This window comes from Nelusetta ayraudi, unplaced genomic scaffold (genome assembly GCF_046127955.1).
Source record: "Nelusetta ayraudi isolate G7.1 ecotype Tasmania unplaced genomic scaffold, CSIRO-AGI_Nayr_v1 ptg000082l, whole genome shotgun sequence".
Classification (NCBI taxonomy): domain Eukaryota; kingdom Metazoa; phylum Chordata; class Actinopteri; order Tetraodontiformes; family Monacanthidae; genus Nelusetta; species Nelusetta ayraudi.
In genome coordinates this window covers 1236328-1253818 of record NW_027466132.1, presented here as the reverse complement: position 1 = coordinate 1253818, position 17491 = coordinate 1236328, and the positions used below count along the sequence as shown (strand labels likewise).

The 17491-nt window shown below is 46.1% G+C and overlaps 1 protein-coding gene across 1 annotated transcript in view; it reads right to left on the bottom strand.

Moving 5' to 3' along the window:
- Positions 1–155: 155 nt before the first annotated feature.
- atad2b (ATPase family AAA domain containing 2B) overlaps positions 156–17491 on the bottom strand; it is a 34108-nt gene continuing 16772 nt past the window's right edge. Inside the window, exons 24-28 of the mRNA XM_076044720.1 lie at positions 16893–17021; positions 8340–9038; positions 7468–7592; positions 6073–6201; positions 156–3111 (exon numbers count right to left, since the gene is read on the bottom strand). Of these exons, the coding sequence (XP_075900835.1) occupies positions 3070–3111; positions 6073–6201; positions 7468–7592; positions 8340–9038; positions 16893–17021 (1124 nt within the window). The 3' untranslated portion in view covers positions 156–3069. The remainder of the gene's footprint in view (positions 3112–6072; positions 6202–7467; positions 7593–8339; positions 9039–16892; positions 17022–17491) is intronic.

Genomic DNA, 17491 nt, shown 5'->3' with positions numbered 1-17491 from the left:
ATATAAAATAAGAGAGGAATATCACAATGTATGACATTTAACTACCCATATTATATATTTTTTTCCATAGGTGTTTCTTAAAAATTCATAAAAAACTTTTTTTTGGCAGAAAGTAGAGACAAAGTGAAAAATCATTAATCGTAAAAATAAAAAAATTAGCCTGGTCCTGTATCAGTGTGTGAGATGGCCACTATAGCTCTTGATACATCACAGCCGTCTCCACTGTTCAGTCTCCTCCAGTATGCAACCAGCAAAACAAAGAAATGCACACACAACAATTGAAATAAATAGAAAAAGGCGAAGGGTCGGGTTGTTGCGTGTTGAACCTGAGAGACCTGTAAACTCTTCCCCACACACGCGGAACAAAAAAATAATGAAAAAGCAAAATAAAGAAAGAAAGAATAAACCTGCTACACAGACGCTACGCAAAAAGGAAAAAAAAAAAAACTTTTTCCCACCCGTTCCATTTTGAATGTACAAAAAGACAAATTAAGTGAATCTCAAGTGTAAAATATGTTTAATAATAAATAATCAGAGTCATGAGATGAAAGTTGGAAAACGACACAAACAAAACGAAAATACCCAATTAAAAGAAGAAAAAAAAACCAGACAAGAGTCTGGGGTGAGATCCTGACGACGCAGTTAATAGCTAGGATTATCTTTAGTCAGCTGACTGTAGAAATTCATCTCAAACTAAAGCATAAATATACACAGAAGGTGAACAGTTCTCAAAATGTATGCAAACGACGTCTGGCTCAAATAACGCAAAAACCCATCTTACAACAACAACAAAAAGAAATCTCTATATACACAACTGTTGGATTACTGCAGCACCTGTGGCTGTTGTACTGGTGTGGTACCTGGGATGGTAACAGTGGATGTTTCAACAGTATTCCGGGGGTGGGGCGGGGAGACAAATACTGCATCCGCACCCGGTGAGGAGTTCCTTTGACGCTTTGAAAAATAAGTTAAGCTTTGAGGTAGCGTGTTTGTTCTCTCCGCTAGTAGTCCCATCGCCAGCCAGCCAACCAGCCAGCCAAGCAACCAGCCAGCCAGCCAAGCAACCAGCCAGCCAGCTGCCCCAGTTTGCATACCGTCTCTTGATTTTGTCGCCTTGGGTTCTCGAGAGAAGGCAGAGAGGTGAGCCAAAGAGGAGAGAGTGGGAATGAGGGAGGGATGGAGGGGCTGAGTTTTGCACCGAGCTCTGAAAATGTGGTCCCCCCCCCACCCCCACCTCGCACCTTGTAAAAAAAAAAAAAAGCACCACGGGAACACAGAGGAAACTCGTAAAGCTTTAGTTGGAACCTCCCTTTACTGCAGTCAAGACACACGCTAGCCGGCCACCGTCGGGGGAAAAATAACACGTAAACTCAAGAAGGGCGGGACAGACTGGGGAAAACAAAGAGAAAGAACGAATCATGTAATGCTTTAAGTGACGGGCACTGCCTAGAATGGCCTTTTTCTCAATAATGACTTCAGGTTTGTCAATTCGTCATACAAAAAAAAAGAACTGTGTGTAAAAAAAAAAATTTTTAAAAAAAAAGAACACACCACGGACGTCATGTAACAACACAACATTTTCACAGGTCAGGTCCGCACCTCCAGGGGGCAGCGCAGTAACAGTTGGCACGTTTGAGACATGGAAAAAATACAAAAACAGTTGTTCAATTGATATCGTCTCCATTTGCATAAGGAAAAAAAGAGAAGTGAAGACAAGCTGGTGCCGTCCGATTGGTGGAACAACTGACTGACCTCCTCCGTGGGAAATTAATACATTTAAACATTGTTAATTATTTATTTTCCTTATCTGGCCAGACACGGACATTTACAACTCCTTTTCTGAAGACCCTCAGTCAGTCTCTTACAAATCAAAGAAGAAGAAAAAAGGAGACTCCTGCTCAAAAACATCAGCTCCAACAAAGTGTTTGTTTTTTTTGTCGTTTTTGTCTTTCACATAAGGCACACGCTAGGCAGTGCAAAACTTGAGATGCGTTCCAAATTCCTACTGCTTCCAGTTCCTTTGGGGGGGGGGGACACGTCGGTGAGGGGACGCAAAGGAAAAAAAACATTCAGTGAGTTTGACTGTGACAATCTGCTGACTGGCTGCTGGCAGCCAGCGGCGCCCCCTGGTGAGCTAATAGCCTCCAGTCCCGCTGCTGCAAACCTCAGCCGGGGTTTTTTTTTGTGTTGTGTGTGTTAATTTTCTCCGCCAGAACTTCTTTGTAAACTCAACGTTTCCTCTTTTTAACTGTGGCTCAGACTTTTGAAATCATCCAGTAGGAGTTCTAATGATGTAATAAAGAGGGAGAAAAACCCAACAAATAAACAAACAAGCAAAACAAAACAACAAATGCTGCAAAAAAAAAGAAAAAAAAAAAAAAAAAGTCACATGGCCGATGACGGAGGATCCAGTTTCAGGGCTTAAAAACGAGCGACGTGGTTGAGCGACTGCGTCGTCTCCTCGCCGCGCTCTGCATTCACAATTCTGCTGGTGAGGATCTGAACGTGTGTGTATTGTCTGTGTGTTGTGTGTGCGTGTGGACCGTGTGACATCACTCCATCCGAACGGCTTCGCTTTTTATTTTGTTGTCGCCGTCGTCGTCGTCGTCCGCGTCCAAGAGATCGTCCCGAGAGCAGCATGGATTAAAAAAATTGAAGCACCCGCATAGCACCAGGGTTCGTCCGTCGCCGCTTTGGCGAGGTGAGCGCGCACGTGTGCATGTGTGACCGACACATACACGAACACACACCCCTACCTCTGGGAGTTTGGTTCTTGTAGAATGGGTCTGGATCTGGCCAGGTTCCTGAGAAGATAGCACCATAGAACATCTGCGCCCCCTCCGCCTCCACACCTCCACCACCACCGCCAACCTTCCGCCCTTGATGTGTTTGTTACCAGCAAAAAGAAAGCAAAAAAGAGGGCCACCAGTTTGTTTTTTTGTTGTTTTTCTTCTTCTTCTTCTTTCTCTTCTTGTGTGTTTTGGGGCTGGACTCCCGAGGTGTTTGTGTCTTTTGTGGTCCCAAGCTGTCCGGGTTCTACCCCCCACAGACCCGGTTTCCCTCTGTGCCTCACAGGAATGTTTTAAAAAGCTGGATTTTCTCCTCCATCTCCTGGAGAAACACACACACACACACATTTTAAAGTACTTTATGTCCACGTATATACAAAGTGCAATAAGGACATAAATACTATCAGTGCCAATAAATCTTTGGGAGTTAATCAGATATATTTGTCCTTGTGTGACAGCTAACGTACACATACAATCAGGAGGCTAACGGATACCACATTCACGCTATGGATATAAAAAGCAGCACCTTCTCCATACTGAGCGGCTACTAAAGAGAACAGATAGAGAGCGATATCTTGTCAGCCTTTCTCTAAGAGACAGCAGCATCTGAAGGCCTCTGACCACTAGTTTGTGCACATGAACTAGGCTACAAATTCATTCAGACTGCAACCTCAGTTCCTCAAACACCACTTGAATGGCCTCCAGTGACAAATTTGTTCAGACTGCCAGCCAAAATCCAATCTTTAGCCCATCCAGATTCAAACCGGATGGCTCTTTTGTAGTCTGAACAGTCACAAATGAAATCCGATTGAACAGAGCCAGATCCCATTTGGACACCTGCTATAAAAACAGTGTGGACAGTCGGCCCTGAAAATCGGATTTGAGAAGGAATCTGATTGGAATCAGATTCGCCTGCAGTCTGAACGCAAAGCAACTTGGTTCAAAGGCTTCTTCCAGGCTGTGATCAAAGGTACAGCCAACCTCAAGATGAGTCGCAAACACGGCAGCCAACCGGAGGCGTCGTCGAGCATCCGTGGGCCGCAGTCTCAGTGTTACTCTGATAATTCCCGCGGCAAATGGCGGCTTTCGCCGTGATAAATGGTGTAAAATGAAGCAGCGTTTTTTTCACCCACTTTCTTTTTCCTCCTCGGGACTTTTGACGCTGACTAAATCTGAACCGAGCCGCAGGAAGAGAGATGGATGTTGGCCCGTAGCGGAGCATGATTAATGCTCCGAGATGTTAGCAGGCGCGGGTGTGCGTGTGTGCGCGTGTACAAACGGCTGAGTCAGAGCCATGAGTCGCGCCTCCAATTTCGGCGTCGACAACGGGGGGAGCGGGGGGGGGGGGATTACACACCGTCGTCTTTCACGGCGAGATGGGAAGTCACGGCGACATTACGGCTCTGATTGAAACCCTTTGCAGCGTTGAAGCGCCTTGAGCACATGATGATCACCATGTCATGTTAAAAAAAAAAAAAAAAAACAGGAAAAGTTTGTGTTACTCTCGACAACGCTGCAGGGCGCCAAGAGAATTTGGAGCACAGCTGCTGGTTGTTGTTTTTTTTTTTTTTCTGAGTTGTGTACTCATTTTTTAATGTGTTACCAAACTCGCAGATGGATGATGGAAGGAAACGCGCCGCCTGATTGTGACATGCAGAAGTTCTGCCTCTGGCGCCTCGGGAAGTCGAGGGCTCGCTGCTCTGGAATCAATCTGCGCTAATCTGCGCGGAGCGACACCGCACGTTGCCGTTTTGATGTTCCTCAACACGAGGCGGGGGGGGGGGGTGAAACAATGGGGGAAAGTGGAAAATTGTGCGGCCGCGGCGCTGTGTAACGCACGGGCGGATGATGTGAACGGATGTTGGCAGAACGGCTGCAACGCAATCGATTACGTCGGCAGCACGCGCCGAGGTCTTATTGTTATTGTTAATGTAAATTGCCGAATGATGCTGCGGCTGCTACATGCTAGCCTTAAACACAGGCACCCCGGAGAATCATGGAACAAGCTAGCTGAGCCAACGATAGTTCACTTGGGTAAACGCATGCTTTACGGCGGTAATTGGTGAATTACAGCCCCTGTCAATACACACGGGTGTACAGATTTAAGCAAGTTAGGTTAAACAGACGTCCAAAATAGGTGCTGAAAATAAAGATAATCGTGACTAATCGACTAATAGAAAAAAATAATCAATAGGTGAGTCGACAAAAAAAATAATCAGTTGCAGCTCTGGTCGGAAGAGCTCCTGTGTGCAGCGCATGAAAATCACTGGAACATCAGTGTAGAATAAAGGTGCAGCAGAGTCGGCGACTTTGCTCAACATTAAGAAACACTAAAACAGGTTTTTTGAAATGCGAGTTCAGCAGCGTGACCCTGAAATGAGAAACTTTTAAATGGTAGAAAAAGAAAAAGTTTTACATCTTCTACGACCAAATTCAATCGTGCATTCATTAATTAGCTGCTGTTAAATAATTTAACTTCTTGACAGAATCTGAATTCCTTTTAACCCCCCCCCCTCCGCCCAAATCCTAAAATTGCTTGGCTCCACAATGTTTCACTATCATTTGCCAATTCAATAGGAGGAATCATTGAATCGCCGCAGACTTTGGCAAGACGCATCGAGTCGCTCGGCTCGGCTCGTCCCGACATCCCACCTGCAGCACAAAGCAGTCTGAGTCGGAGAGTCGGAGTCTCTCTTTGGCATCCGCCGGTTAAAGCAGGTCCCGGTGGCATTATAATGTCACGTCGACCTGTTACAGCGTCCTGGGTCACAGACATTAGAGCCGTGTTTCCATCAGCCCACTGATGCTTTGATTAACCAGTGAACCTGGACGTGGAGGCTGAACAGCTTTTAAAAAGATCTTCCACTTCCAGCTCATCATACGCGTGCGTATCAGTCAATCCTTTTAGGATCGAAAGGCAGAGCGGCCGATTGACGATGTGCTTGAGGATCGATATCAACACCCGGAGAGACGGAGGAAACTTGGCCCGACTCTGAAGTGAGTCGTGTGGCTCAGCAAATGTTCGGTGAAAAGCGTTCAGATGCTTTTGTCGAGTTCGGCTAAAACATCAAGTGGATTCGAACTTGGAAAAGTTTGCTTAAAATAAATAAAATGGCTGAGTGTGCCGTGTTTCCTCTGAAAAGACTCGGCGTGCCTACCTGCTTAGAGGAAAGAGACAAAGAGCTCAGGAAATATTTTTCTCTCTCTTTTTTTTTTTTTTTTTTTTTTCTTATTGACTGATTAGTGACCTTATTACCCGACGACTGCAGGAGCCGTGTCTTACCTCCAGCAGTTGGCTCTTGTCGTACTCTCGGCGGCGCTGGTAGATGCACTGGCTCAGGAGAGCGTAGAGCCTCTCCAGCTGCTCCAGGCTGTAGCCGGCGCTCTTCTGCACCACCAGGTCCAGGAGGTCCTGGAAGGAGTCGGCAAAAGCCCGCGGTTACTCGACTCGTCTCCACTCGGCTTGTCAAACGCAATTCGGCAAACCCGGACATGTCGGCGGGGTGGACGCTTCAAGGTGGCGTCGCGCTCGCGGGCGTCTGAAGACGACGGCGAGGGCTGCGCGAGGCCAATCAGCATCGTTAGAGCCCAGTTTACTTTTCCCCTCGCGTCTTTAATTAAAACACTGTGGAGAGTCGCGGGGCATTTTAATTGGCCTGTCCCTCACACATCACCTGGCGCAGTGTGTGTGTGTGTGTGTGTGTGTGTGTGTGTGTGTGTGTGTGTGTGTGTGTGTGTGTGTGTGTGTGTGTGTGTGTGTGCTACTGCGTGTGCTTACGCATCTACTTAAACATAGAAGCTAGTCATGGAGTTAGGCAGCAAAGCCACTGTAATTAAAGTTGCCATCACACTCACACAAAGTTAACGGTGAGAAACCTGCAGCAGGTGTGCGTGTGCGTGTGTTTGTGTGTGTGACGGCCTCGTGCTTAACGCCAAGGCAACATCGCTAATAGGAGCTGAAAGTTAGCCGGAGCTTCTCGTCAGCTGCAGCTGCACAGAGGTGGGAGAGACCATCGAGGTAAGAAGCAGCTGAACTGCTGCTCGCCGCCTCCGTCATCATCCGAGGTGGTTTTGTTTTTCAGTGACTACCAGTCAAAAGTTTGGACACACCCTATGAATTGAGTGTCTTTTCTTTCATTGACACTGCAGTTTCTCACTAAAGGCATCAAAACTACGTATGAACACACGTGGAATTATGGAGGAAACAATAAAAGTGTAAAATAACTCAAAACATGTTTTATATTTCAATTCTTCAAAATATCGACCTTTCATAAAAAGCATATTTAGAGTTATTTTAACCTGTTGTGTTTTTCTTGCTGCATAATTACATATATCCTGCTCATATATTTGATGTCTTCAGTATCTATCTGCAGTGCAGAAAGTTGTAAAGATGACAAAACATTTTGCATGAGAAGGCGTTTCCAAATGTTTGCCTGCTAGTGTATTTACACATGTGTCTGCAGCCTTTATTGTTAAAGGGTTAGGGTTATGATCCGGTGAGGTAATGAGGTAACAGAAGCATGTGATTTGGAAGACAACAATTTTTTGTGGACATAGGAGACGCTGGAAAAGCTCAGAATAGAAAGTAACTTGAATTAATCCCCAACCCACATCTACGTTCAGGCTGAAACAAGAAATATTGTTGGGTTTTTTTTTGTTGTTGTTGTTTTTAAATTACCAAGAGTCGCTGGTGGTCGACCACGACGGGCGGACGTGGAGGTTGTGGCGTTTCCGGCCTTTCCGGCGTTTCCTTCAGGTCCTCCTCCAACGGGCTCGCCCCGCACTTCCTGGCTTCGGAGCTCCCTGATGAGTCAATAGATGCAAAGCAGGTTGACCATGTGGAAAACAATAACTGCCTTCTGGTGGCCAAATCAAACACAACATCACAACCCATTTTGTTTTGTCTTTTCGTTCGGCCGTCGGCTTTATTCAGCTGCATACTGCTGCTGCCAACTCTGAACCTCCGGAGTCGTCCTGAAGTTATTAACTCTCGTCAGAGTCAAACACTCCTCCCAAAAGGAGAGCGGTCACATTAGACCGGCGCAGAGGAGAGAATAATGTGGCAGATAATTATCACATCTCTCTGGAGTTTAAGGACATTTCAACGATAGCAGGGGGACGGTCGTTCTCTAATCTTTATGGCGCGTGTCATCTTAATGAAGGACTGTGTGTGTGTGTGTGTGTGTGCGTGCGTGCGTGCGTGCGTGCGTGTGTGTGTGTGTGTGTGTGTGTGTGTGTGTGTGTGTGCGCGCTCCGCGCAAATCAGGAGAGCTGGATGAAAATCAAAAAAAAAAAAAAAGAAGAAAAAAGCAACTGATGATAATGATTAAGAACGTGACTAGCAGAGTGCTCGTTTTTTGTTAACACGCTAAATTGCTTTTCTGCAGGGATCAGATGGCTTGTAAGTGAAATGAGGGGGATCAAAGCCAACAGCAGAGTGCGAGCGTCAATTGGAGTGACATTAAACCAGAGCGCTGCAGCTTGTTGTCTGCAATTTGCCTTTAAGAGCAGGGGGGGGGAATGGGAAGAAAATAAAGTTTTACGCCCCACCTTCATCTTGATCTAGTATCTTTTCTGCCACTGCTGCCCTCCCGTCCTGGAGGTGGCGCTCCTGAGACGGCTCGCCCGAGTGCTTCTCCTTGTGCTCGTCCGCCTCCGGGGGGCGCTGCTGGGTGTCCTCGCCGTGGCCCGTCCTGAGGCTGTCCATGCTGTCCATCGACTCGTTTCCGTTCACGCAGGCGGCCCTGGACGCCTCCACCGGGCCTACTTCTGAGTGGCCAGGAGGGGGCGACGGCAGCGATGTTTCGCTGTGGTTGTCCCTGTCCCCCGGCTCTGCCGCGTGAGGGCCGTCGCCGGCGGCGGCGTGCGACGGGCTGCGTTTCTCATCATCTTCGGCCGCATCCCCGTCCTCTTCGGCGACTCCGGGCTCCTCCTCGCACGCCGCCGGCACTTCCTCCGACCGGGTGGTGGTGACGGTGACCGCCGGGGTCTCGTTTGAGCTCTCCTCCTCGGTGGAGGGGGCGTGGCCGTTGGTCTGGGGGCCCACCGTGTCACAAGACGACTCCTCCTCGTCCAGCGTCAGGCACGAGTCGCTGGGGCCCGTGACCTCCATTTCAGCCTCGGGCTCCTCCTCTTCCTCGCCCTCTGCCTCCACCTCCCCTTCGGCTCCCTTCTTGTTGGCCTTCTTCTTGCGGATGATGCCCCGCCCCCACGAGGACCGCCGGCGGATCTTCCTCTTGAAGTGGTGATCTGTTGCAGCGACACAAAGATGTGGAGTGGAATCAATCTTCAAGTTTAAAGGCAAGTTAAAGTGTGTAATATTTAGAGAGTTTGAAGAAGAAATAGAGACATCAAGTGGTTACATTTTAGATTGCAGCACTTTTCACTCCCCCTCCCCCTCCTGAGCATGCCAGTGAGCTACGGTGGCCTGTGCACCAAAACCAGGATACCTCGTCCACCTCCTTTTCCTCATTGGTGTATTAGAAGACGCGAGCGTTCCCCCCCAATTACAAAACGCACCATCAGGTAGCTGGATTGTCCACACTAGGCTTCCTTAGAAATATGGCGGTGCAAGATGGCAGCCAACTAACAATTCTTATATATGTATGACAACTGTTCTAAGTGTAGGAAAATACTAAATAATAGGAAGTACTTAGATTGTACTGTGATTATAGACTTATTCATGCATTTATGGGCAGTAAATTAAGCTTTTACCAACACAAAAATCATAAATCAAGGCAAATATTACACACTGGAATTTAACCTCAATAATGTGCACATAGAAAAACTTGAAAAGTCACCTTTCCAACAACAAATACAACAATAAGAACACCACAACAGGAAAATACGTAAACGCCTTTTCCCAACGCAAATTTCTATACGAGGCAGAAGTGTTTTTTGAAGATGAGAGCAAGAAAAGCATAAACTTAGGCGAGTCAGCAGGGGGATTTTGTAAAAGACGGCGTGAAGAACAAGCATTTTACTTCCACTTTTCATCGCCGCGCTGCTGCTCGTCGCTTTGGTTCAAACATGAATTTGAGGCTTTCCCCCAGAGGGGGTGACGAGGTTCGGCGAAAGAAATGGAGAGGAAAAAAAAAGAAAAGAAAAAAAGCAGAGCTATGCAGCATCGTGAATGTGTAGCACTGAGAGCACTAGATGTTTGTTAGGTTTGAGGGGGAACCTGGAGACCAAAGTCTGCTTCCTGGGGACGTCAACATCAAGCTCCGCAATGTTAACATATGAATTTGGGAGTACTCCTTTAAGTGTTTTCAGTTGACTAAATTGGAGGTAAACTCGTCCGTACTGTACGCGTGTGCACATGACAACTTTCTGCCCTTGTTGCTGCTCAGGTGTGAAAGCAGGTCAACAATAGAAGCCGTGCATCAAGTAAAACTTCCAATGTCCTTTATTATATTTTCCTCATGGACTATTTTGTTACGTGTGTGGGCTTGTACTTGACCTGACTGGCTCTGTGCATACACGCAGCAGTGTCCTCCACTGAAAACGCAGTGCATAAATGGCTGAATTTGTTGACAGACTGTGTGACTAAACTGTCCGCCTTGGAGATAAATACAAAGTGTACTTTCTGGTTTGGATTTTTTTTTTTAAATTTTGTTCTTTTTGTGCGCGCCCGGGGAGGGCATGGGTGTTTTCCAGCATTGGGCTCTCGCCTAGTTTTTCTTGTATCTGCTGGCTGAAAGGACTATTATTGGTTATTATTAACCACATTGACCATGGACTCGTCCATTATTCCAAGTCTGTTATTCCTTCAGTAATTAAGGTCAATGCAGGGCAGCCTCTCTAAACAAAATGGGATTTTTTTTCTCTCCACCATTTATCCACTCAGCCTTACACATTTTTTTTTTTTTTTAATGCTTACCCTTTGTATGTCCTTCTCCGCTGACGACGTACTGACTATTCTATAGGGTTGGCAACTATGGAACCATAATTGCCCCCTCTGGGATTAATCAAGTTTGTTTTCTGAATTCTGAAGGGAGTTTCATTAAACTGCTTAAACATACGAGCAAGACACACAAAAGCAGTTAATATTCCTCTAAAACAGCTGCTGAGTTTTAAGGTCCTTACACAGAGGGAGCGGATTGGCAAGGCTAATAATTTGCTTTTTAAAAAAAAAACTCTTGAAGTCGATGGAACCTTTCATATCGGCAGCATTTCCGTGGAGCGAAAAAGCGGCTGTTATTTTTTCGCTTGTGTCGAATTTTACAGAGGCGAGATGGCGAACGTCTAGACCTCTGACAAACCAAACTGACGTCGGACGGTCGCTGGAATCACATCAAAACTTCGGTAATGTACTCTCAAACGTCGAGCCGGTTGACGGAGCATTCCTTCAACTTGTACGACCGATGTTCTAAAGTACTGGCGAACTTATAAGCACATCCAAAGGAAAAGAGAAAAAAACCTCTCATGGCAACAGGAACTTAAATAACACGGTCAAAAAACTGTTCATAACTGCTGCTTCTTGACCAAAACATTTAGTATCTTCCACCAGCACGGCGACAAAATCATTTGACATATATATCCACCTGACCACCGTTTCTCCTTCTGCGTGAAAGAAAGAGCCCCAAACTCTATTCACTCAGCAAATGTTATGCTAATATACGGGGGAAAAAAAACACAACAGAGACGCTGTCATGTTCTACATGCCTAGAGACACGGCACATGGCAGAGGATTTCATCTATGGCCGCCCAAATGTTGACACATTGGCTCCTGACATCTATCTGGCACTCAGCGGTGCGCTAAAAGAAACATCTGCTACCTCACCACCTTTTCCAGCTGTGCTCGCTCGTCTGCAAAGTCTTGTAATCATTCGTCTTTTCCCAACGACTGAAAGGCATTGATTGCTATTTTGAAGATCGGAGACGGTTGTTGCAGTTCATTCCGAGGCGTCGTTCATTCCGAGGCATATTAAGGAAAATAATTCTGGGGTTATCGGAGGTCGGAGCTTATCAGCGCTTCTTTTACAGGGTGCGACAGGTTTGAAACGTTTACTGCACTCAATCCATTTTCAGGGAAGCAGGTGGTTCGTCTTTTGATAATGGGAGGAGGAATTTCTACTTCATTAAAATGTTCTACAGTTGTCTGGTAGTACTACTGGCACGTACGCTGCCTGAAAGAGGAAGTATTTATTGCCTAAAAGAGAAGCATATAATTTCTTTTTTTTTTTTTACAACATTTAGAGTAATCCAGTGGGCAACAACTTTCCATTTTAAAAGAAAGAAAGAAAAAACGGATCTGAGAAACAAGATCTGGAACATCCAGTCTCTCCCAGCCGTATCCTATAATCACATTTTGAAACTTTTCCAATAACTTCCAACTTTTTTTTTCTTTTCTTTTTTACAGCGCAATGCAATAAAGAAATTAGATTAGAGATTTTTTTTTTTTCAATCATGAATGGCTCAAATTGCATTTGGGAATAGATGTATAGATAAAGGGAAAAAAAAAGGAAGGGCAAACTTTCAACGGCAGCCTTCGGCAAATAGCGGTACACAGAAAAACACTCCGCTGGGACTGCAGACTTCACAGTGTCAGGGCCAAGACAAAAACCTCACGGCGGATCTCAGCTGGTGCGCCAGTCGCTTCCATTTATGATGGAGTTGCAATGGCAGAAACACATTTACTATAAACTGTTTTTCTATGAATGTCCTTCGATGCGAATAAGGGGCACGGGTATAATTATCACCTTGTGACTAAAGTTATGCTGGAGACTTTGCCTGGCTTGTCGGCAAATTGGAATACATCAAAAAAAATTTATTAGGGTGGGCGAGTGCGGGAGGTCTGGGCCGCAGTCCACAATAAGAGAAAAGCCTTGGAAATACTGCATTAAAAAAAACCTTCCGCGCACCAACAGTGTTTCAGTTCATGTGGAGTATTAAATGTTTTTCTGTCATTTCACCTATGTTGATCCGTCTGCAGATTTCATCCAATGCAGACCAACTACTGGCCTGATCCCGGGGACACAAGAGCTGCCGCGACTGTGAGATTCCATTCAGGAGAATCACTTTTACTCCCTTCCATCAAAAAGGCAGCACTGTATGGAACAGCCAACCTCCCCCCTGTGAAGTGAGGCTTCAGCCTCGCCTGCGTTAAGGTCACCGAGCTGCCGCATTATCGTGTACGATGGTGCAATACGGCAATTATAACTGCACTTTTTATATGCGTGGTCACTTTAAACATCCATCCATCCATCCATTTCCAATACCCGCTTCTTCCTGAGCTCAGGGTCACCGGGGTCTGCTGGGGCCTCTGCCAGCTGCCATGGGCGAAGGCAGGGTGACACCCAGGACAAGTCAGCCAGTTCATCACAGGGCCACACTTTGAACAGTTTGTTCATGTTCTTCTTTTTTTTTTTTAATTAAGTTATTTTTTTCTGCACTACCTTCACAAGCGGTGTAACATCAACCTGCTGTGGGAAAACACAAGGTTATTAGCCTCTAGGCTACAATCTGGTTTATTTACACGTACTGATGTGCTTGTTCATTAAAATAAACTTTCCCTCAGTTTTAAGAAATTGTTGGGGTTTTTTTACATAATATATTTTTCAAAAGGGACAATAATCTATTGCTTCTAAAAACAAGGACTTGAAGTGTTTTTTCCCCCCAACGTCTCCACGCCAGCAGCCTGCGCAAACTCACTCAGACTCAAAGGACTACAATCCCGGACGTCCAAACTGCAGTGACAAGAGCTCAATGCCTCGGAGAGTTCAAGGTCAGACTTTCCATTAAAGGAGATGTGACACGTCTTTATGACTGAATCCACATCGTACGTCTTTGCCTCCGAGTCACCGCGCGCAAAACACACTTTTACACCAGAATAGCCGCCAAAGCGCCTGATAGCTTGTTTTGACAGACCCGACGGCTCGCGGTCCTTCTGCTGGGTTAACAAGCCGCGTGGCGGCGGCGATGGCAATGGCAATGGCGATGGCGATGGTGACGGCGGGGGCTTCGTCACGACATGATGCTCGTCGTTACGAAGCCTCGACGTCGAGGGAAAAGCAACAAACATCCGCCGCCGGCCTTTCACATGCCAACCCTGCTGCCCCTGTTCTTCTGTTCCACAGTTTACACTCTGTCAAATCATAATTGGGCCTTTTTTTAAAAAAATAAATAAATAATAATAATTGTAGCTGTCAAGGCCATTAAACGCCCGCCCCTTCCTGACTTCGAGCGGCGCAGTTCGTGTTGGCCGACTGGCTGTGCCACGCTGGGGGTCACTTCTGCTGCCAGACAGAATGGCGTGGTGCGTGCATTAATTCACATGCATATGGTTTTCTGTGCACACACAAAGCGCCTCTGAAAAGGAACTGCCACCGAACATTTTATCACTCCAATCTCTGAAGACAGAAAATAAAAACGGCGAGATCAACTCATCTGAACCCGAGAACAATAAATTAAGGCAATAATAAATGGAGGCAGGAGGCGTCGGTGTTGATTTTTTTTTTTCTTTTTTTCATTTGCATTCATTTCACGCTCTGCGGCACAACGATCCAAAAAAAATAAAATAAATAAAAAGTCGCCTCCTCTTCTCTGGGCGATGGCTCAGACTCAGCATTTATACGCCCGGCGCTCTGCCTGCTTCGCCAGGCTTAATTAGCCATTGTTTATAACGCTCAGAGCACATAAGTCAAGATGGTTCACAACCCAGCATCCCGGAAGTAGCTTGATAAGTATCAGCATCAGCAGCACCAGTATTAACAATACTATTGTTACTTCAGCTGATGTGATTTAGGAGATTCTGCAACATTTGACCATGTCGCAAACTTGACCAAAGTTAAAAAGGAAAAGTTTCGGAGCGAGCGGCAAAGGAATCGTGACCACATGGTGTCCAACATGCTTTTTTTTTTTTTTCTCCAGCTAGCACACAAAAAAACAACAACATAAAAGCACACAAAGGGCTGTAGCTCAGAAAAGAAACAACCCTGCAGAGCCTCAGTCAGCAAACAGGCTCAGACCGGCTTCTTCCAGGACCTAATGGCATTGGATAACCTCAACTTAAATGTCTTTGGACCTTCTGAGGTGAGAAAAAAAAAAAGGGATGAAGCAGTAAGTCCGAGCTGACCCGGCAGCACTGGGTGAAAAACGCACCGATGAGATATTTTTTCAATAACTGCAGAGATCAGCGCCACCGCACATTATTCCTCACCTGCAGACAGAGTTCGATCAATCAGCCTAAACGGCCGCCTTGCTGAGGAGCTCCAGGTGAGAACCTGCCGCCAGAGTCGCAAATTAATCACCCGATTGGGGCCAATTAATTAATTAAGCCTCTGGTGAGGCTGATAACAACTCTCTGCAGAGTCTCTAACATCGCTGGTCTGCATCTGTGACATTCTGCAGGCCTCCAGAAGACGCATTAGAATGTAGAATTAAACCTGAATTTGAATCACTGTGTCTGGTTTTGAATTCAAAGAATTACAAGATTTAACAAGCTTAAAATCAATCAATAATGTAAACATGCAGAGGATGTTATACCAACTCCCCACTGATGCGGCGGTGTGTGTGTGTGTGTGTGTGTGTGTGTGTGTGTGTGTGTGTTTAGGGAGTCTGTGATGAAGTGCGCCGTCTCCGCCCATTAACCGAAAACACGCACGAGTGAAATATGACTGGATCCTGCCTGAGGCTTCATTAGTTCACCCTGAAACGTAATTTGGTGAGTGGAAATGACATCATTTACCGGCGCTTATTACCAGCGTCATCAAACAATTTTCATTGACTGCTTGAGTCGGTTTACTTTCGAACTAAACATGGCATAGCGGCATTTGCGGTGCACAAATGCAGTGAGCTGCCAACAGAAGGGACGTCAGGCCCAAGTGTGAATGTTTTTAAATGCAGGTTAAAGACTCTCCTGAGTGCTTTTGTTCCATCTTAATCATATTTTATTATTTTCCTTTTACTTCTATTCTCCTTTATTACTGCTCTATTTTTGCATTTTAATCTGTCTTTTTTTCTCTGCATTTTGTCTTTAAAGACTGTGTTGTTGTTTTTTTAAATGCTTTTAAAATGTTGAACTTTTAATGGTGTAAAGCACATTGAGTTGCCTTGTGTATGTGATGTGCTATAAATCTGCCTTGCCTTTAGCAGAGGGAGAGCCAAAAGCAGCTCCAGATTCAGACCTCCGCTGGACGCTGGTTCTGGCGGTCCGACAGAAGACTGAACCGGCCTCTCCCTCTCTGGAACCGCACAGCAGGTAGCTGTAGCTCCCATGGGGGCAAAGCACCACCTTGTGTTGGGTGGCCGCACTACATAAATGCACATTTCTTTAAAATAAAAACAATAATCAAAATAAAAATAAAAAAGTGAGAGACTTTGCTCCAACAACAAACAGACCACAGTAATTACCCGGGCTTATCTGCTCTTGCCAAAGGATGCTCCTCTATACGGCCAAAACCACCCAAACTTTTCCCACTTTCTCAACACCTTCTAATGAATGTCAGTCCTTCCAGAGAGCAACTTCCCAGAACGCTGGCAAAAAACACACTTTTACCTCTGATGCGTTCAGGTAACGGCCTCATTAGTGTGGCAACCCCCTCTCTACCGTCCCCCTACCCAGATTTGCCCCTCCCACCGGCCGAAAGGCACCAGCCGCTTTTGCCACAGGTGGCCGGGTAATTGCACGGCGGCCGTCAGTCGCGGCGGCGACGGGGGAGAGCGGCTTCGATAATGAGGCCGCTGAGTGCGCCGCCAGCTTCTCCGAGGACGACTTGGCCAAAATAAATAAATAAATGTATGAGAATGCGTCAGCGGGTGGCTGTCACTGCTGCTGCTGCATCATATAGATACAATCAGAGCAGAGGGAGCCAAAGTTTGCAGCAGCTTTGAGTTTTATTTGCCATGGCGCATTTTCAGGACTGTATAGGAATATATTCCAATAAAGAACCTGTTCATTTTTGTTATTATTTACTATATTAAATACATCAGTGATATATGTGTTTTTCTTTGCTGCATAATTACATATATCTTGCTCATATATTTGATGTCTTCAGTATCTATCTGCAGTGTAGAAAGTTGTATAAAGATAAATAATTGCATGAGGTTTGTCCAAACTTCTGACTGGTAGTGCATGCGGCTGCGTTTGTGTGCGCTACTCACTGCTGTTGCCGGGTTTGACGGCGGCCTCTCCCTGCACCCTGGTCTTGGCCGGCTCCTCTCCGGCAGGATGGCTCCTCCTGGTCGCTGTGGCACTCACGGCTGGTGTCGGCTGCGCGGGCGGCAGGAGGTCTGAGGTACAGAGGCGCCGTCAGTTTGACGCAAACGCGATGCAACAAGCAGGTCCAAACTGCACAATCTTGCTTTTCCAGGTGCAATAAAAATAGAATAGCGGAAGAGTTGGAAACGAAAGCTGTGGGGCATCTGATCACTTCACCTGAAAAGTCTTTTATTAATGTGGACCTAGTGAGAAGAATAATGACTTTCAGAAAACAGCTACACGCATAGTGATTTCAATATTACACTGAAATCTCTGGTATTAAAAATGTAATAACAGCCCCTGGGGGGCGACAGATCAGCCCTATATATGTGCAGGTAATCACAGGCTGGGTAGTTAAAAGCTGAGCTCCATCACTCGACGGCACCACACGGTTGTTTTTCTATGTGGGCAAACATCATTTAGATTTACGCTGAATCAACTCCACATCGCTCGAGGCTGTTTGCTGAGCGAACAGACCCAGAGCGCCGGGCAGACGGCCGAC